Here is a 22,963-nt window from a genome sequence, read left to right on the forward strand (position 1 = left end):
TTTTTGCACGCGTTCCGCTTATTATTTTTAAAATAAAAATAGTCTAAGTTATTTCTTATAAACTCCGCTATAGGTATGACAATAAAAGCCCCGTCAAAATCGGTCCCACATGCAATAAGGGAGGGGATCCGCCAAGCATTGATGTGATACACTGAGCATGATGAAGTTAAAGGAAGTTGAATAAAAGCTTCTAACAAGCTCGTCAAACAGCTCTTAGTGGGATTTTTCGAATTCCCCCTCATCTCTCATTACCTTTAAGGGACTCATTAACGGGTTCTGACTCGTCTCAAAAATTAGGTCAGCTTGACATATTTTTCAAAGGAGGTTGGTTACTGGCACAAATACGAGTAGCTCGCAGCGGCTAAAGTGGGTCGTGCATGTTTGCATATACGAGGTTCAGCTTAATAAACATACTTATTATGTTTTTTTTTTTACTTATTGGGTAAAAACTACAAACACTTTCATTTAAAGGAAATAAGTCTGTACGATGAAAAACTTCTTTCTTCGTATTTTTTTATTAAAGTTGGATGATTGTGGTAAACTTGTTAAATTAAAACCAAAGCCACGAGAGTTCTAAACCTCACTGGTCTTAGACGCCCACAAACATGACCGCTACCGACCGATTAAGCTGAGTCAGAACCTTCTTATTGGCACGACATAAAATCATAGACTTAAGACGAGAGTTACTTCGTATGTAAGTGTGTTTGTGTCCTTCTGGTAAATACACATATTCTATTGTAGTCAAATTTATTCATGATCTGTACTTTCGCATGTTTATAACAGTATGAGAACAGTACAAGGGTACGGTAGATAAACGCGGGCGAAGTTGCAATTTTAAGTTACTGTGCAGTTCCATTTTTTTCATCATTTATTACAGGACCACTACAAGGCACGAGTCTCCGCACGAATTAAAAGGACTCTAGCGAAAGTTATGTAGAACTCTCAGGCATGCAGGTCCTCACGATCCTCACGATGTTTTAATTACTTAAAAAAACGCACATAACTTAGAAAAGTTACAGGTGCGAGCTGGAATTCGAACTCGGCCCCCCCAAAGCCAAGTCGAGCTCCTACCCAATGCGCTATCACCGCTTCCAACTATTTTATAAATGCTAAATATTTTATTAAATGGATTAGCATTTCAACGAATGTGCTAATAATTCGTATTTAATTTTTGAATGCCATGTTATCTTTTCTGTCTATCATGTTAGCAATTTTTGAATGGCGTCGGTGGCATTTTTGGCGTAAATACGTGTCCATATTTTATACACTTCAATCTTGTGAGAGACTCAGACGGCGCAAATATACCTATTGGTGTCCGAGTCGTTATCATAATATGACACGAAATTAAAGCAGTGATCGGATCGGACGATGATGCATAATTATCTGGAATCGGTTTTATATAGCGACTGCCACCTGGTCATTACGATATGCAGATTGTGATATCAGCAAAATAAACGTAAGCAAATTCAAATGGAGTTCACTCCCAACATTGTGGCCAGAACAACCGATCGGGCCACCCAAATATTAAGTAAACGAAGTACCTATAGAGAACTGTGGAGCAGCCTAAACCAACAGACAACTCCAGTGAGGTGTTCGCCGACCACTGATTACGGGGCTGTTAAAGTATCATCTGTTCTAATATTCCACGCTGTACGTTTACCTTTATTAATTAATTAATTATTATTGAATGAATAAACATCGTAACGTGTAATTGGTTTGAGGAGTTTTCAGGCAGCATTAATCTAATCGGATTATTCATTTAAACTTCAACAGACTCACTTAACCGAGCATAAGATAAATTCTAACCGATTTAAAAAAGAGGATTAGAGCTTGTGTAAGTTTGTTGTCTGTTTGTTTGTTTAGTTTCATCTGTCACCGTTTCTATCTGCCCGTAATCAAATCTTGCTAGTATTAGGCTAACTTGAACAATACAATATTATTATGACATGGACGATTTGATGATGGAGCCGATAATTGGCCATGGGAATTCTGTAATAAAACGATGCAACCCCATCGAGTTTGGGCTTATTTAATTCTTCTTTCAAGGGCCCACCGCCCAGTACAATGGCTTCATAAAGTTTTTTTTATTCAGTTTGACCCTTGTTTTTAATTCTATTTTTAAAAGATACCTAGGAAATAGAAAAATAAGTAATCAAAAGATTTTATTTCCTACATCAGCTACCCCTTTACCAAGAAACTCTCTTAATGGTAGGGTTGCAGTTTAAAATGGTAGCGCGCTAACCTGTTAAAGTTGTAGCAGTTATATTCAACCCATAACCCTATGCCACCCGGGTCTTAACGTACGGGTAGAAACTAGCCACGGCCAAATCCTCCCTACATTTTAAATAATATGAATAGCTATAAAAAACAGTGTAGCTGTATATAATTGTGGTAACCGAGACAAATCCGCGTCGCGCGATGAGCGTGCCAAAACCCATGTGCCTGCGTACCTACTTACGTGTTTTAATGTTTATGGCGCGGCACGTGCGAGATCTGTGACGTAACTCTACTGTATCTTTAGTATGAATTGGTCATAACACATCACAACGTCTAACTAAAATGGACCTAATGTCACCATTCTCACAGTCGTAAATTCTGTAGTACTGTTTTGTCTCTATCGAGCACCGACGCACTATAAAATCAAAGTAAAATGGACCAAACTTTCCTTGTTTACAAGCTACAAATTGTGTTCTCCGCAATTTTTTTTAAACTTTGCGTTAGGAGATTTTTGAGTACAAGTTAAGTAAAATTTGAACTTTAAATAAAGACACTTAATTCCAGTTTACGCTGACGTTACAGTGTTTCGATATTCAAAACGATCCTACAGGTTTGCAAACGTCAAATAATACGTCTACTAAAGGTAGGTAAGGTGCTTTGTACTATCATAAAAGAGTAATTAAATCAATTTACGTATATCTACGAATAATAAAGATAGCTTTTTTGGTTTTTTTAGTCGCACAAGTACTTAAAAACATATCTCTGGAAATACCAGTCAGATTTGATAGCTTTTTTTGTATATGATAAGTCAATTGTCCAAGGTTCAGGGGTATGTGCAGTGGCGTGCATAGAGGGTATGCACAGGGTATGCAGATGATATAAAATGATGAAAATCACCAGTACGAGTTATAAATACTTAAGGGTAGGCTTTTTATGTCTCTTACAATGCCTATCCATAAGTTTTTTATAACTCGCACTAGAGATTTATTCCTTTAATATCAGCAGCATACCCTGTGCATAACCTCTATGCACGCCAATGGGTGTGTGCTATTCAAAATCACGTAATGAAAAGCCGGACAAAAGAATTAATAACGCGGTGTTTAATATCGGCTGAAAGTCTGTAAGAAAACACCTACTTTAATCAATAGCTAGTCTATAACAGTCCACTGCTGAACTAAAGGACTCTCCCGAGGGGAGGGTTGGGCCATAATCACTACGCTGGGCAAACGTGTCGGTGGTTGCAGTAGATGGTTGTAGTAGCACACAGGACGCTCCTGTCCGTTCCCTGTTATTTTCCCCTAGTCGCCTCGTAAGACACCCGCGGAAAGAGATGGGAATATGACTACTGTATTCTGATGTGTTGTCACGACACGAAATTAACTTAGCAGTAAAAGCGCTTTTCACTTGATTCCAACTTAATGACAAGAAAATAATGAATGATCAATGAATGAATAAGTCCACCAATCCGCACTGGGCTAGCGTGGACGTGGACTATGGCCTTAACCCCGTATGAATGAATACACTTTTATTGTACACCACGTAGATTATACACAGAGATACATATTATACAATAGCACAATAATGTAGAACGTACAATTTGGCAGCCTTATCGCTATACTACAGCGATTTCTTCCAGGCAACCAAAGGCATACGACAATATGCTATAAGAATATAGCATATTCTCGTATGCCTATCGTTAGGTGGTACAACCTATCTATAAATAAAATATTATGATTTAATTTGAAACAATATTATTTTGTTCTGATATTAACTGCGGCTTTTACGACACCTTATGTAATATCCCGAATATTATCCAAGTCGCGGTGCAATTCGTTCAGTTCTTTTGCCAAGAACATCTGAAGCACGTTGCCAAATATGTCAGAGAACACAACCGGTACCTTGGGTAACAAAAACGTGTACTTGCCAAAATTTCAGTAGAACAATACCCTGTCTAGTTAACCCTATATCTGGAGGCAAATATTTTGTTTAGGCGATAACGTAGAGCGTAAAAGCGAAAGTAAGTTAAGCAAGGATTGTAGCCGCTTGGAATTTAAATTAGCTTTTTGCAGTAGGCACATATGTTTGGGACAAAAAGCACCTACTCTTGGCGAGACGCTATGTGCAACATATTCCTCTGTTAAGGTTTTAGACCATTGGGCCGAAATAAATTATTATGAATAATAATCTGTAATACACTTTCAATTCATCTATTAAACGCGATTTTTAATCTATTTCGACAGTATTATATCTAGTATATTCTCAGTAATATCGACTCAATTTTGAAGAGTTTTTCATTCCAAAAAGGAAACCATATCATTATGTCAGTACCATTTAGTTGTATGTCGATCTAATGAAGTCAGCTCACTTTTCAATTATTTTGGCGATGTTATTTTATATCTATCTGTCTATCATAAAATTATTTTGTATTTTCAACTGTCTATATTGTAACATTTACATTAATTCCACCGAGCATACCATTACTTATATAACATTGGATAAAATTCACAGTGATAGCAAAAGTACCATTAACAAATGCAGCAAGAGTACCGCTAATTCGGCCAATAACAACAATTGCGATGCACGCTAGGCAATAATCGCAAGTTTGACGCAGTAAGTCATTCAAGTGTGCATGAATTGTTGTTGTGCTGTTTTATTGTTCAAGTTGTGCTGCCGTCGTAGATGAGTAAGGCCGGATACGTAAAAGTTTTTGTCAAAAGCAAATGCGATGTGTTGTTCAAAGTAGTTCTGAATAGAATTACTACGTTTTGATTCGGCTTTTCACTATATTACCTAAAAACTAACTAAATAACTGTATGATGTAAATTCTCATTCGCCTCATGTCTTCAACAGAAATTCTAATATGAATTGAAAACTTTAACATCGGTAACATATCCATTTTTCGTTATTAGTATTTTATTTTGTTGTTGGGTTCAGTATACGCTTTTACAACATTATTCCCAAGGTAATTGTAAATGCATACATTTAAAGAATGTGTATAAACACATCTAATGCAGCGAGGTTACTATACATTTGATGAATTTCTTAATGATAAGGTAGACTGGAAGCAGCCAGTTTCGCTCTCATCTACCGCAAGATGGTGAAATGATTGTAAGCGTTGATGTTGAATAAGAGCAACTACTGATTTTCTTGCCGGCTCTTTTCGGTAGAATCTGCTTTCCGAACCGGTGGTAGAGTCACTACAAACGTCAAGTATGTGTATACTTGAGGTTCCAAAAGTGCTTACAAAGAAAGCCTACTTAAAATAAATGAATTTTGAATTTTGAATATTGTTGCTTTTTTAATATTTGTTACATTAAACACATAAGACGAAACTTGCATTATAATTATTGCTCATACTATCATATAAGATCTTATGTGAATAAATTATTTGATTGATTGATATTTCAATCCATTAATGCTGCCTTTCCGATGTCGATGACCTAGAGCATTAAACTCTTATACTTAAAATGTGCCCATTGGGAATGTCTTATTGTAGACGTGTTACTCTATGAATCATGAAAGGTCATGTTTTTATGCTGACTCCAAGATGTAACCGTTTTTACTTTTATTTCTTCTATTCTAGGCAGGTAAGCGGATCGAATGAATTACGGACATGTCACGTACAGTGTGTAGTGCAGTCTCTGAAAGAATTTTAGAAAATTCTTATCTCGGTAAAATGGAATTAGGTCACGAGTTTTTTCATGTTTTAAATAGTTTCGTTTTTCAAAGCTTCTCGTGCGATTAATGACGTCTATTTAACAAGTAAAGGTAGGATTTAGCATACTGGCACGACGGTTTGTAGAAAATAAGAGGGAATTCTTTGGGAGGAATAGTAGAACGTGATTCTACTATTCCTCCCAAAGAATTCCCCTTGAATGGTTTTAAATGGAGTCACCATGAATCTTTTTTATTCTTGACAATAAACCATTTGTTATAAATCATAATTCATTAATTTAACACAAATAGGAGTTCTTTATTCGCATGAGACCTCAAACTCAGGTCTGTCCGTTTGTAGTGACTCTACCATCGGTTCGGAAGGCTGATTCAACCGACATGAAGACCACCAAAAAACTAAGCACTCGCTCGTTTCCAACATACTATTAAATAATTTTAAATTATTCGATAACAGTTGATGCCCTCGTTCTTCGTCCGCTTTTATTACAATACCCGTGAGAACCGATCGTTTTCCTATGATAAAAAGTAGTCTATATTACTCTCAGTCATTTTGACAGAAAACTATGCTGAGCTAGGGCGTAAAGGACAAACAAAGGAGTAAACACACTTTCGCATTAATAATATTAGCATGGATGGTCCGAAAGCGGACCGGCCTGCTTCAAAGCAACCTTGTAAAATAATATTATCTTTTGGTATCGGGGGAAAAGAAAACAAGAAAACTTTCAAGAAAGCGAAGTCTGAAAGACCTCGCTTTCGTTCAGAGTATTGAATTGTCAAAGCAAAATCAACAAGACTTTGTTTCAGTCTCAAAAGTATCCGTAACGGAATCATTTTACTTTGAACAGTTGCCGCTCATCTCTAATTAATATTAAACGAAATTTGATCGTTTCTTTTTCGTTTCCTTTACATCAATGGGATATAAACCTGGAAAGGTATACCGAATTCTAAGACGTCTGATCCTACAAAATTAAAGGTAATAGGTATACTACCTGTAGAATTGAATCTAAACCCGTCAGTCGGAAATTGGAATGCCAAGGAAAAAAACGATAAAACTAAAAGGGAGATCACAACTAGCAAATTAAATTCCCATTTCCCGTTTTGTTGCAACCTTAGCCTCAGTGGAGACGATACCGCAAAAACCTAGAAATCCGAACCCAAACATCCGTTCGAAGGCCTAGAAAACATGCTAAAAACTAGTGCATGGAGCTCTTTGTTTAATTGGACGGTTTGGGGCGCAAACCTTTGCGGGTTCAACTTGTTTGAGCAAAGAGATCGGAATTTGTTTTTATTTTACTGCGCCTCTCGGTTTTGTTTGAAATCTGATTTCTGAATAGGGTTGAAATTCTTAGAATTTGAAACATTCTTGCTTTAGAAATCTTTACTAATATTATAAATGCAGTAGTAACGGTGATAGGCTTCGGCTTCCCAATGGGGGGACCGAGTTCGTGGTTCGTTTGTCCTGCCTTCGCGCCGTCCGGCATAGAGTTAGTTGAAAGGACGGGGAGTAACATGCGCTACTATTTATTCCAGAGAAATAATCAGTTTCCACGGGATTTGTCCAAAAGTTAATATTATGATATTTTTGACTATGCGAAGTAAAACGCCGTTTTCGCCAGAAATCCATTAGTGTCATGATGAATCAGACGGCGTGCACACAACACGACACTATTATATAGTGAGTATCCGGCTTTATATATCTGAATTGTAGAATTTTCATATTGTTTCAAGTCTCATTGTTTCATGTTGGTAATAAGCATTTTAGACTTATTACTATACACAGTGTTAGGTAATGAGTTTCCCGTCACGATATTTTCTCCCCCTGAGTAGGAAAATTTGCGTTGTCCAATCTGTTCGCTATTTAAATAACATGCTTGCATGTTTAAGCCTAGCTTGGGCTAACCTACGGGCGCCTCCCATGAGATGATGAAATAAAACGTGAGACTGCAGTGCATCAAAGAACCCTTACTCAGCACAATCCAGACCTCCTTACCCGAGAATCCTCTCTAGTGACAGTAATAGTCGAACATTTGCCATGCCGTTTTGTGTCATACGTCGGGGCTGTACACATGCCGGGCGATAATGCTCGCACGTCACAACTGCCACATTATTACATATTACACGTGTGTAATTTGTCAAGCTAATCCCTGCATGTTGGAGGCTTCGGGGAATACACGCATGGTGCCAGAAATATTGCCTTTAGACTCGCGGTTTTAAGAATTGTTATAAAAAGAACATGCGGAGCCAACTTTGGGGATTGTCGCTAGAAGTGAAAACTAAATCTACATACATATAAACAAACTAAACATATAGGTTATGGGACACGTGCAGTGAGTTTTTGTTTAGTTTTTGGTTTGTAATTGTCACGCAGCGGATGCTCTCAAAAGGAAAAAAAACTCCGATTTTGTAACATTCTTCATTCGTACTAGGCTCCTATTGGTTTTAGCGTGATGATATAAGGCAACGGCAACAACGCTAAAAGAATTTTTCAAATCGGACCAGTAGTTCCTGAAATTTTCGCGATTAGTAAACAAACAAACTCTTCAGCTTTATATATTAGTATAACTAGCGGACCCGCGCGACATCGTCCGCGAATGAGACGACTTAAAAAAATAGTCGTATGTTTAGTCAATATAAATGATTCCGAGATTCCAATTATATATATACAAGAATTGCTCGTTTAAACATATCCCTACTAGTATTATAAATGTCAATGTAAGTTTGTTTGTTACGCTTTCACGCAAAAACTACTTAACAGATACTCATGAAACTTTGTACACATATTCTTGGAAGTGTTAGAAGTAATATAGGACTTTTTATCCCGACATTAAGCTCGGTTCCCTTCGGAGAGGTGATGAAATTGTTTGACGATTTTATACCATAACTCCGACAAATTATAACCGATTTAAATAATTATTTTTGTACTACAGAGGTTATAATATGTGTTTAATTTTGCCCAAACTTTGTGTAGATCTGAATGTGGTTGCAGATAGAAACCAGAACTCCTTTGCAGACAGCAGCAAACCCCTCATTTAAGGCTAAGCGATACTGAATACTTTAATTTTTGTTAGACCTACTACTAAATCGAATGCAAGAAATCAAAAAACAAAATCAAACGCAGACGAAGGCCCGGGCAACAGCTAGTAAGAAATAAGATTTAGTTATAGTTAGATAGTTGAGTTGTCAATGTTAGAATCTCGTATGCTTTAGAGATTTCGTGACACACTTAGGTATATAGATAATTCTGACTGATATGCTCGGTAATGTATACAGCGTTAAAGCAGTTGTCAACCCGCCTATATCAACCGTAAAAGCATTTTCGCTGTACCCTTGAGTACCGGGTGCCCCGGAATGATGAATCACAATCCTTTCGGCTTTATTTCGCGGGCTACATTTCTTACAAATTCTCTACATAGTTGTAGAGTGCGTGCGTGAAAAAGGAATTACTGTGGGCACTTAACACGCGAAATATAACTGAAATTAAAAAGCCTTTTGTATGAGTTATTTCATTACGACGTCAACAAAGTTTAGTGGTTGAATAACTCAAAAAGGAATCCCAAATATGCTTTACTCAAGTAAGGTTAAAAAGCTTTTTGAATCATTTCACATGTTGCACTAATATTATAAACGCGACAGTTTGTATGCAAGTATGTATGTTTGTTACTCCTTCACTCCGCAACTTCTACATCAATTGGACTGGAATTTTGGAATGTAAATAGATTATACCCTGGAAACTAAAAATATTGTCGACAAATCCAAAAATATTATCGTTGTATGTACCCGTTTAACTATATTTAAGAAAAGATTATAAGACATTAATTGAGTTTTAAGACATGCAATTTTGTACCCTGGAAAAAGTCATGTTTCACGTGCCGTCAGTGATAAAATGGAATTTCACGTCAATGAGCTATTACTGTAGCTATAGTGTGCCATATGTAGCTAAAGTGACCTTGAAATATTTATTCAGGTTTATATTAGCTGCTGAAACGACTTACGGTTAGGACTTTGGCTTCACTTTCGGGGGGTTCCGAGTTCTAATCCCAGCACACACATCTTACTTTTCTAAGTAATGTGCGTTTTAAGTAATTAAAATATCACTTGCTTCAACTCAAAGAATCATGAGGAAACTTGCATGCCCCATAATGTTCTCAAAGGCGTGTGAAGTCCACCAATCCGCACTGGGCTAGCGTTGTGGACTACGGCCTAGACCCTTTTCATTGAGAGACGGCCGAGTCCAAGGCTGCGGGTTGGATTCCAACAACTGGAAAATGTTTGAGTGATGAACACGAATGTTTTTCAGTGTCAGGATGTTCATTTGTATAATTTAAGTACTTATGTGTTTATTATTTTTATTTATTTATTGAAACAAAAACAAACAAAATTTATTGGTTCTTCGCACCTTTAAGTCTTGTCGACTTGTCAGGTTAATGCATATTCCTCTTAAATTACAGATCAAGTCAGCAAAAACCAATCTAAAAGAAAAAACTAAATTTATTACTTAACTCTGGATACCTACCTATTATCATTTATTGTACCTAACTAATCATCTTGCAAATTGCACTACAGTGACGCTGGTAACTCACCCCGACTTTACTTTGATAAATCCTTGCTAAATATTCAAACAAAGTGGAATCTTGTGTTTATGGAAATAAGGAGCTATTTTGTATGATACGCTTTTGTTCATACGCTTTTCCTATTGCGTTGTGAGGTAATAAATGTGCATTATCGATGGAATTGTGACAATAGAGTGCAATCGTTGCGATGAATAATAAATATAAAGTGAATTCAGTAGGTACATTGCACAGTCTGTATTTTTTTAGTTTTTTATGCCCTTCTCACCTAGAATAGGCAGAAGACATACATTCGAACTCGGCCCTCCGAAAGGGAAGCCGAAGTCCTAAACCACAGGGCTATCACCGTTTCAGCAGCTTCGTAGCTAATAAAAACCGAAATAAATATTTCAAGGAAGTATTCCATCGAATACTTTAGCTACATATATATCATCATGGATTTTTTTGACGTTATACTTCTTTTGGCGCGTTAGGGAAAAATGGTGAGAGTAAATTTTTACGATGCGATTTTACACCGTCACGTAAAACCGACACCCTGAAGTTAGTTATAGTCAACAATTTTGTTTTTCAATAAAAGTTTTGGCACTGTACGCTTTGAACTGTCAAAGTCTACGGGCTCATTCCGGTGATTTAATTGATTCAATTGTATTCAATTGTAATTGTACAAACAAAAATCTCAAATTTTAATGATAAAACTTGATTTTCCGATAATGAGATAATGCGTTATAATAAATCTTTCAATGTATTAAATAACTTTTTCTATTGTTAGAGTAGTTTTTTTACAAACTTAGAATAAGGCGAAAGATAACATTATTGAAAAGATTTTTATCTTGTTACGCCAAAGAAGCTATAACTTCTAAAGTGTGGACATAAGAACACACACGTTGTTTTTTATTCCACTACAAGTTAGCCCTATCTCACCTAGAATAGGCAGAAGAGATACATTACACGGCAACAGGGAGAAGTTTACCCCCGTTTATATTCATCATCATAGCAAACCTGAATTACCTGCGCTATGGGGGACGGGTGTCCTCCTACAATGGGAAGAATTTCTGCCGCAGTCCACCACGCTCTCCCAGAGCGGATTGGTGGACTACGAACGCCTTTGAGCACATTATGTAGAACTCAGGCATGCAGGTTTCCTCACGATGTTTTTCTTCTCCGTTGACATAGGTGATATTTGAAGCGCTCAAAATACGCTCATAACTTAGAGGAGCGTGCGAAGTGCTGGGATTCGAACTCGGCCCCCGAAAATGAAGTCGAAGTCTTACCTATTGGGCTATCACCGCTTATATTGTTACACGTATCTTATCTGGATATTATTTCCACCTTTGCGCAAATGTTTGGAGGATTGAAAAAGCTTTGGGAGAAAATAAATTTTTATCCTTTCTCCTGTTCCATGTTCCCGTGCTTTAGCCGGTGGTATGCGTTAATTATATCGCCTATCAGGGGATATAATCGGGTTCGAGGGATATAATTTTTGTCACCTGCCTGTGGTTAAGGTTTAGAAAGTAATAAGTATGCGTTTATTGTAATCAGTACACATATTGTTGCTTATCTAAAACATATCTTTGCATTATAAAGCAATTTGTTATATATCTTATCAGCGCATAACAATAGCGTGATAACAGAACCTATGCTTCCTACTAACAGAATAAACACTTATGTTGTCATTATATACAATGCCTTATATCCTTGTAATATTATATGTACGAGTTAGTTTGAGTATGTTTATTATAGCCTATTATTATAACTATTTATTGCGTCATATACATTATTTATGTGAATTTGTGTGTATAAGTATGTAAGTTATGCAAGTTTATTTTATGTGTTACTAGATTTTTTGTTTTAAAAAAAAAAAAAAAATCTTAAGTATTTTTTTTTTCAATGAAAAGTATACTAGATTATTTCTAATACCTCCAATAATATGTATAAAAAGTTTCATTAAGATTGGTTCAGTAGTTTTCGCGTGAGAGCGTAACAAACAAACTTACATTCACATTTATAATATTAGTAGGGAGATGTTATGTATCTTTTAATTTGTACACCAACCGAAGTTTGCAGTGCGGTGCAGACGAACTACAAAGAAAAAGACGAAGAAGTAGAAAGGCTTGCGCGGGTCAGCTAGTTTAGTTTATAATTGGGGATGTATTAAGCATGCATTTTGTTTTGTAGGTGCGTTATAAGGAATTTTATTGTTATTATATTATTATATCAATCAATATCATATAAATAGAGAACTTCTTTATTAATGATGTTGCTTATCGTCAACCTAATTTAATAACTAGGGCTTAGACCCTTAACCCTGCTACAATACTTTTTGCTGGACTTTAATAATTAATATTCCGTTTTGGTGATAAACCGAGAAAAAGACTAAACGCCCATAAGAGAGACGAGGGGTGAGAGGGAAGTGAGGGAGGGACGAGAGGGGAGTCAGAGAAGAGAAAGACAAGAGTGAAAGGAGAGTGAGGGAAGAAGGTGCAGGGAGGGGCAGACAGAAAGTGCACAAAGCCAACTACTTAACTTCAGGCTAGTACCCAATAAGCATATATTGATACTATCCTTCTACTAGCTACTATGTCAATAAGTCCCCACGTAGAAAAACCCAATAAGTGGGTATCGAACAAATTTTGGACCGTAAGAAAAAAGGTTACTGTAGGAAGGTTCTGCGATTGAAAATCAATCGACATTCGCTATTTTTTGTTGGTTTACTGAAATTTAGCTCGGAGGCGCAGTCGAGTAGGTATCCATCGCCGCGGCTCCCCGTGGTGACCCATTTAGGCGGCTCTGCGGTCTAGATGCCGCAACTTTTCACTAACTTAGTTCCCACAACTTTCGGTAACGTAAAAAGTTTTATGGGCATTTTGCCCTGTAACGAAATTACGGCGGCGAAAATCTCGAAGCTTTTAATGTCCGGAGTGAGGATTTTTGGAGTTATTTGGAGCAAAAGGGCACCCAAGCTTTTCGTACTCAGATTATTAATACTAGAGAAATGTCAATCTGCCAACCTAAAGTTTATGCAAAGCGGGCTTGTACGTCGAATTTTAAATTATTTAGGTACATTACGCAGTGGTAATGTAAATAATCACACAAACCTTTATTAAGGCTTGGAGCCAAACGATTCAGCGTTGATTACAAACCGATCAGAGACATGGGTTTAATATAACTGTTATACCCCTAAGATGTTATCCCTCTACCATCTTAGACTGCATCATCACTTACAACCAGGTAAGATTGGGCAGTCAAGTGCTAACTAGAGCCATAAAAAAACTTTGTTTAATTGAATAGCCTCTAAGCCAAGTTCACACGTAACAAACCTTTTGAATTTCAATTTACGTTCGCGCAATCAAAAATGTAAATCTACAATGTCTGGGATGTGTCGGTCCGGTTGAAAAGTTCGCTCGCTTGATCTCGCTGCAGCTCCTATTCAGTCAATTTATCGACAGTTGCTAAGCTGTGGCGATCTGTTATCTCCATGCAAATATGCGATGAGTTTACAACTGCCCCTGTCATATTTTGCCTTTTGTAAGCAGACGACCAGTCGGCAACTCGTTCGAAAAGTTAGTTATGAGACTGAACCAGTTTCAGTTGACGACATTGCTGACATCGGTGGGCGCTGAGGTGAAGTGGGGGGTCTTGTTATAAGACCTGGGCTTGATACCCGCTGAATGCATATTTGGAATTTATGATTTCGAAATTTGGTCTGGTCTGGTCTGGTAGGCTTCCGAGGCCGCGGCTAGTTACCACCTTATCGCCAAATGATTTAGCATTTCGGTAAAACGCCGCGTAGTGACCGATTAGGGGTATAGTTTTAATACGAGTGCCATACCACTAACTAACCTAATCCAACATAGACTGCATAATCACTTGCAATCAGGTGAGATCGCAGTGCAGGGGTAACTTTTGGTGATATAAAAAATCTCGGAATGGACCGACATCGTTCATAGTGGTACGTTAATGGAATTCATACGAACTACACAGAAGATATACAAGTCTAGACGTTAATGGCACGTAAACGCACTACCCTTGCCTGGGAATAGGTATCACACATGATAATTTAGAACACATTAGGTGCTCTACCTCCATATCGGAATCCCGCAAGGATCGTTTATCTTGCCAGCTACTCTGCTTGGTTTCCCCGGGACGCAATTTCCTCTCGCTTAATGACTATCCTTAAGCTTTTAAAATTGGCTTAGAGGCTTTGGGATTTATGGCGTAGCGATTGAACGCGACTACAGAAACCAATTAATTTGTCTCATTGTTGATGTAAAACTTCTTAAATTGGTTATTTAAGAGTTAAATTGTTTTTTGGGGGAAAATTATCCTGGCCACTGTGTACCTACCCATTTGTCCTTTTAACGAAAAAGGGGGAAGGTTTACAGTTTCTCGCGTGTTCTTTTTATTAGATACATTTAGCTTTACCTTACCCCGCGGTTTAACTTGCTTAAACTCTGGATCTAAGTTTGTTGCGACACTTTTTTTTTTATATTAATTATAGGCTAGCGCTTGACGACAATCATGCCCGTTAGAAAGCAATGATGAGGTCTAGGTTGGAGCACGCTTGCCTAGAAAAAGTCTATTCACTCTAGCCTTGAAGGTACTCAAATTATACGTGGCAGGAAACACAGTTGCCGAGAGGGCGTTCCACATCTTAGCGGCACGTATCAGAAACGTGGATAAAATGTTTCGTGCGTGTTGATGGAATATCAACCACATAAGGATGCCACCGCTCACGGTGTCTCGCTGTTCTGTGGTAGAACAAGGAAGGAGGAACAAGATTGTAAAGTTCCTGAGCACACTCACCGAAGTATATCCGGTAAAAAAAAACTTTCTCTGTCATCTCGTAAAAATAGGAGAAGAAAATTGTAGATACAGAACATATGATTCTTTGTGACTTAAGTTTTATGTCTCGTCACAAAAATATGAACTGATAGTCGCGCGTCGTGTCGTAATCTATAATAAGAAAAACTGATCCTCCTTTGACATAAAATATCTTAAATGTATTGTTAGCACTAAAAGACCGAAAATAAAAATTATTCATTTATAAATAAATTACACACAGATTTCATTTGTACCTAAACGTGTTTTGAAACAATTTTGTTTTGCAATTATACTTAGTAACGTTTTCCTAATTGTATTAGTTCGTTAAAAGCTAAACTCGTTAAAAGTTGTTAACGTTTTTATAATAGAGCAGATACAAAATACGTAGGTACACGTAGCAACAATTAGTAGCCAATTACAGGAACACTTCGTTTTATCATTTTCTGTTATTGACTTCAAAATCTTACATAATTAAATGTTTGGTGCAATTTGAAGAACCGGTTTCAAAACACAAACAAACGAGTGAGAACTTATTTCAGTCCGGTTTATAACAATGTTTATGTTACAATTAAGTTTTAGTTTAATTTGAATCGCACTGAGAGTTGCTTTTGTTTGCAAGTCTGCTAAAAATATAAAATTTTGATATCTATGCCATCATCATCAATGGCCATAGTATAACAGTCACCATGCTGGTCAGACGGCTTGGTGAACGCAGTAGCTGGTAGTAGTAGCAGAGAGGACGCTATTGCCCGTTCTCAGTCATATTTCCTAAGTCGCTATGCACGACACCCATGGTTGTGAGAGGGAGATTATTTATGTCATTAAAAAAATTGTATTGGTGTGTATCTGAACCTCCTACATATTTTTTGTAGCTATGTTATTAACGCCATGGGTTATCTAGAAGAGATGCTATGTTTATACGCGTTGTAGTGATTTATTATCTGTACCATTGAGATACAACAAAAGTGTATTCATTTATTAATTCGTTCATTAAATCACTATAATTATTTCCACTTAGGCCTACTTACGATACTGTATCTTTTATAACTTCTACTCTGTGTGTTTTTAGTGAATTGACTATCGATTCCGTTTTTTTTCTACCTATTGGTAGAAAAAAATCTGACAAAACCTGTACAAAACTGAGCAGTTTCTCATTTTTTTTAATAACATTTGTCAATTATAAGAAATTCTATAGCACCTATCATTATTCTTTAGATAAATGTTGAATGCTGTTAAGGGTAGATCACGCGGAGTGCTGCTGGCACCATTGAACGAACCGCGCAAGGTTTTGCACGCAGCAAGCACATTATTTCAAGCTATAAACAAAACACTGTGAAGGGAATATAATAGATATTGATAGATCCCCTTTTTTCAGCGTTGAAGTAGTCTTTAAGTCTGTAAAGTCCGCCACGCCACTGAATATTAACTGTAATTTTCGGAATTTATAATTCCTGTTTTTTTCTAGTCCGTTCTAGTAGGCGTTGGCTGTGGCTATTTCAAATCCGGTACGATGCCGCGTAGGGTATGTTTTTAATATACAACGTGTAACAGTATTACCAAATACTGTTGAAGGGTGCATATGTATATTTTATAAGGAATCACCCTGTAAAAGCATATTTATTTTTCCATTTTAAAACATTCTAAGTGTTTACTTCTGACAATCCTTTTGAGGATAAAAGATCGACATGTGCATATTACCTACGCTACGCGACGCGTGCGTAATAAAGTGCCAGGAGTCACTTGATTTTGCTTTTGGATGTGATGTTAGGGTTGTATCTGATCTCTTTCAGTAAAAACTATGGCAAAATGGATAATACTCAGAGACAGTAAATAATGTACCTCTTTAGTATTATTTCGGTTTTCATTTACACGTTGCATATACCTGACAATACCTGCATCTTGCGTACCATCAGATGAAATAGCAGCCACATAATCTTACAGCGGAATAAAAAATAAATAACTGATTTTTAGTTTTATTTGTGAAAAGGTACCTGCAATAAAAGTAAACCTTTTATTCCTGTCATTAAGGTTTAGTTTAAAGTTTGCGAGAAACTAAACTATTCTCGTAAAGAATATGAGTTTGTAGAGGAAATGGTGGATTTACATTAAACTGTTCAAAGCAAGTAAATATAGTTTATCTTATCAGCTAAGTATAGTGTTTTATAGCTGTGCGGCTGCGTGAGATAAACATATTGAATACGTTCAACGGCGTAATGTCAACATGATGAAATGAGATTTGTATTATTGCAAATAGAATTACAATTATACAACAAATACTTATATCTAAAATGTATGATTATTTATTAAGCATGCTTCCTAACGAACCTTATTACAACAGATATTTCGTTCAGCCATATAGTTTAACTAGTACTGCGCTGCTTTATTTGATAGTGGCACTTCTTGGAGTTCAATAAATCTCAATTTTTTTATTAGATAAGCCATATCGAACAAAAACAGTGAAATATGCGGCCACACAACTATAAAGTATAAAGAGTTGACTTGTGTTTATATATAAGCTAGTGTTGCCTGCGACATCGTCCGTTTTTTTTGTTATAACCCCGTATTACCCACGGCTAAAACTATCCGTCAAAACTAGGGCTAAGACGAACTCTACGAGATAATTAATTCTTCTCATTTTCTCCACTTATAGGAAGAGAAAATGCTAGATTTAAATATGACATAGCGCGCATGTTAGCCCCAATAGATGCAAGCCGTGCATTGCTAATAAAGGGAATTTTTAAATCCACCAGTAGAGTTACCTAGGCAAAAAGTATGTCCGTCTCCAGAATGTACGGTAACCACCTACATGTGTGAGCCAAGAAATGAGTTACTGAGCTGAACATAGGAAACATACAAACAGACACACTTTCACATCTATAAACATTAGTGCTACGCTTATTTGTAGGCGATAGTCAGGCCATTATATTTATACCGAAAAATCCTGCTACACCACGATAAAAGATTAAACTTGAGGCTATGCAGGTTTCATACATGTAAGTACAAGTGGCTTAAGAAATTCTACCTTGACATTTTCTTATTAGAATTTTGAAACAGATACTAATAAAACAAATTTTTCTAATGATAGTTTTTAATTAAATGGGTGTTAAGTAGTTTTTAGGTTTAGGTTGTAAACTTGGCTATCTTTTACATGTCACCCAACGACAGAACTAGTCAAGTAAAGGGTCCTAAGGGTTTTAGTAACCGGGGAGAATAAAGACAAAAATGCTTGTAAACAACTTCGAAAGATAGAACAACTGAGTGCTAGTCTATCTATCAATCGAACGTGTATTTTCATAGATCCATCGACGTTAATTAGCGACGATTGTAATCAATGCACGGATCGATGTGTCGACATTGTTCGATTCTTCACCGACGCTTAATCTAAAGCTGTTCGGTTTTGTATTATCATTATTGCATAGGAATATGCAAGATTCATAAGTCTTTTGTACCTATCTAGTGATCTTCTTTAAAAACATTGTGTAGTTTTTAAAAGTTAAAACCGGTGCAGGCCGCGCAATTCCAACATCTTGGGACCTCAAAGTCTAGCGGCCCTACAGTTTGGTGTAATATAGGCGCGCACATTGACTTTGAACGGTCTATAATGAGTGATGTTGACAAAGAGTTAGGGTTACATTTCATTAACAACAATCATGTGGGTGCAATAACACGCTATAATTCGATTTGACCCAATACTCAACGCGTAGCCTTAATAGAAAACTACCTTCATAGTAACTTGTAACATCTAGGGTTAAGTAAGCTAGACACAAAAGTTTTATTCTGTCATAACAATAGGTGATTACGACTACAACTATTTAAATATAAGTTAGAAGCAGACGCTACTTCGCGAAATTCCATGATATTCCATGAACAACAAGCTTAATTTGCTATACTCCGCGTAAGGCAGGAGAATTTGTGCGGTTTAATTGTTAAGAGACTCTTAACAATTGTTAATTTTAAAGTCAACATCTCTGGAGGATGCTCCAGTGTCGGAGCGATACGTGCGGAGAGAGTAGGTACACTGCGGAAGATCTGCTTGGTGTAGAATATACATTATAAAACGCACCATACAGATTCTGCTGCTTTTGGCGGAGTGTAGCAAATTCAGCTTAATGTGCTACACCTAATTCATTGTATACAACTATTCATGATAACAACAAGTTAAGAAATCCACTCTATTTATTATCTAGTCTTTTAAATACATACTACCATGGAAGAAGCGTTAATTGATTCTTATATTTTCTGCTTAATAGTTGTAAGTGGTATGAATATATATTTATTGTTTGCGTTATTTTGTTTAACATTGCTGCCATATTTGGGTTAGTAATGACGTCAAATAGCCTGTGATACACGTAACGCTAAGATAGAACCAACGGATCTTCATTTGTCGAAATAGAGAAAATTGGAGTGACGACGCTTTAGTGAACATTCTATGCTGTTAAAAACAATTAACTGCTTTAAAAAAAACACATCAATAAACAGTTTTTAGGCCAATAAAATATCAATTTACAACCAAAAAAACTGGATAGATCCTTCATTATAAATATCATAAACTTGCAATCTTGACCCAACAAACAAATACACAACACTTCCATCCATCAACCTTGAGATTATTCATCATAATGACGAGACATACACAACTCTATGTTTAAAGTAATAAAAGTCAAAACAACATTAGCAGATCAAAACATAGAAACGACAATGACCTTCATCATCTATGCCACCTTCACACACATTTGAATCAAGCTTGGTAACTATTCACTCAATAATTTACAAGTTACATCTAATATTGATAATTTTAAAATTTTAAAAGGCCATACACATGACTGCATGTTGTTCCAATCTATAATATCAGTTTACTGAATGGTATATTTTCTATTTGTGTGAAAAAAGGGATATAATGTTTTGCATATGATTATTTAGCACATCTATGGTGATCCAGACATGCGCCTGAACTGTAAAATCTATCAAGTGATTTATAATACTTCAGTCAGGAAGGCATATAGGCATTAGCCTTAAAGCTTTTAGTGCTACACATAATCATCAGGGCAGCACCCAAAAATTAGGGAAGAACTAGTGAAATGCGGAAACCACAGTACATAATCAGGACCTCCAGAGTGTTGTATGTCATTGACATTAAATTAGTTTATACTATTTTCTGCAAACAATTCTATAATCCCCCACCAGAACTTTGACAGCAACCCTGGTATGCTTGGTATTCTCCTTTTAAATAGAACTGAACCATACACAGGAACAATATGTAGACAGGTGTATTAGCCATCTGTATATAAATAATACATAATAACGTGCCAATCTAATACCTAAATACTGTGTGACATTATTAAATAAAAAATTTCAATGGATTGTTTATGCAAATAATGTTAATCTTCTGACAGGTTAGTTGAGAGATGACTTTCAAATAATAATAATAAAGCAAATAAAAGCAATCAGATATGAAATAAAATTTCAAGAAGAGAGTATTGCGAATGATCCTAATAGTAAATGTTGGAGATCTGTACATTAGGTGATGAACACACCAACGATGGAACAACTAAGCCATGAGTGGGCGATGTGAGACTAAGTACAGGCTCACAACATCGACGCATGTTTACTGTGCAATGAGACTGACTGTCAACGCTAACGTCTACGCTGGCTCATTGCTGATGGCTCACTGGACCCGTGTCAAAGACATCACTACTATGTGACACCAGTGGCAACTCAGGGCTGCAAATACCATTTAGACATGACAGTGTAATTGATCACAATCATTGAACACCGTAAAGACTAGTGTTGACTCCAGATGATGAGTTAACTAGTGGGAACATGATGAGCTTCGGGTCTTGGGGTGAGTGATCAGTGAGCATCAGCAGGTGTGTGAGCATGAGCGTGAGCGCGCGCGAGGCATGCGCGCCACCAAAAACCACAAAGCCAATGAGGAGCGAACATAATAACTTTCTGACGACTCACCGAAATGAGACGTTATATTGCTGTGACCGTTTGCCAGTGGCAAGGCCGTCACCAAGTCTTGAACTAAAAAACAACGACTCACTTTTAAAAAGGGCTTACAATACACAGCGGGTCTATTATAATAATGCGGCCAGCATGCTGTTTCGGCAACCAAGATCTTGTAGTACTTTGATTATTAAGTTTGCCAAAGCATGGCTTTGATACAATCAGGCAAAAAACAAAAGCCTGCATTGGATTCTTGGAAGCCGCAACAGCATCCTGAGCATCTAGGATGGCCGGTCTAAATTCACAATTGTCGCAAAGGAAAAAGACTACATCCCTTTTATATTATTCAGTAAAATACTTTTAAGTCGAACTCGATAAAATTAATCTTTCAGTTGAATTAATAGATAAATATTAAACATTGCATCCATAACATTAAGTTACGAAAGGTACACAGAGCAATGCGTGTTTATCGACGCCTCATAACTTGGGCCCTCAATTCATAAGTTAAAATATCGTAGATTACGCTATTTTGTCGTTGAACGTTAAAATTTCTACATTTAATGGCACATTCGCTCATATTCAGTCTGTTTTTACATCATTTCTACACATTTTAACTCATAATCGCTTTATTATTGTCATTTAATAGGTCAAACTGATAACAGCGTTCTGATAAGAATCTTATTGGACCGTAGAGCAGCGATTAGCAGGGTCGACTCGCGCCTCTATGTCAATGTTAACTTCACTTGCCAAATACGCAATCAACTAAACACAAAGGGCCCTGTGGAAATGCAAGTACTCACCCGAGCTGAAGTGTGACCTCTTGACGTCCCCATTTTCCGAATCGCCGTCCAGGGGTCGTTTTCTAGAGTCCGTGATTTCCGGACTAGGGCAAGTATCCATTCCCGTGTCAGCGGCCATATTGGATTTCAGGGCAATACTAAAAACTTCTCTAGCATAATTCCCATTACGTAATTACTTCAGAATGCGTATAAAGATGCGGCACTGTACATTATAAATATATCATCAAATACACTTAACACTTATACATCTAAAACGAGGAAAATTTAAATTTTGAATGGTCTAGTTACTAAAATATAAGGGAAATGACACTTTTACGTCTAAATGTAATGTGAACGTTGTTCGATACTGCTGCTCTGCGGTTGTTGTGTATGGCGCATAGTCAGAGTGAACTTATCCGCAAATGACGCCGCTACGTTGGCACTACTGCCTTTTGACAGCTACCAGCTGATTACCGTAGTGATGTGCTAGGGAGGTTTAATTATGGATTACATCTATAAAATTAATTTAGTTATTTCTATTTGAAATATTAAAAAATCAATCAAAATAGTTTCGTTATACTCTGTTTCTTTAAACAAATAATTTATGATTTTATGATCAAATAAGTTCATTAAACCAATTTAAAGATTTCATTATTTTTTCAAACTAAATTTAAAGTCAAGTATATCTTACGAATTGACAAGCGAATACGATAAACCAGGATTTTCTAGGATTCACATTTTAAATGTCAAACCAAAAAAGCACAAAGTTAACATGACTGACATGTTTTACAACCACAACATCAATAAATTTATTTTCAATTTTCCTAACAGCTACGATCCAAATATCAAACAGCTTTTTTCATTCAATTTTGATTTGAGATTCTATAAGTTCTTTTAATAATTCATCAATAAAATTGTACTATTGGAAATAATGTGTTCATATTAAATTGAAAC

At 36.6% G+C, this 22,963-nt stretch overlaps 1 protein-coding gene across 3 annotated transcripts in view; it reads right to left on the minus strand.

Moving 5' to 3' along the window:
- Window positions 1–22,414, minus strand: part of LOC120632386 (RNA-binding protein Nova-1) — a 108,711-nt gene extending 86,297 nt beyond the window's left edge. For 2 of the 3 annotated variants that reach the window (XM_039902248.1, XM_039902247.1), the window contains exons 1-2: window positions 22,031–22,414; window positions 21,246–21,308 (exon numbers count right to left, since the gene is read on the minus strand). In XM_039902248.1, the coding sequence (XP_039758182.1) occupies window positions 21,246–21,308; window positions 22,031–22,148 (181 nt within the window). In that variant the 5' untranslated portion in view covers window positions 22,149–22,414. The remainder of the gene's footprint in view (window positions 1–21,245; window positions 21,309–22,030) is intronic. The other variant, XM_039902250.1, reaches the window with a different exon arrangement.
- Between the last annotated feature and the right edge of the window lie 549 nt (window positions 22,415–22,963).

Source organism: Pararge aegeria, chromosome 19, assembly GCF_905163445.1.
Source record: "Pararge aegeria chromosome 19, ilParAegt1.1, whole genome shotgun sequence".
Taxonomy (NCBI): Eukaryota; Metazoa; Arthropoda; class Insecta; order Lepidoptera; family Nymphalidae; genus Pararge; species Pararge aegeria.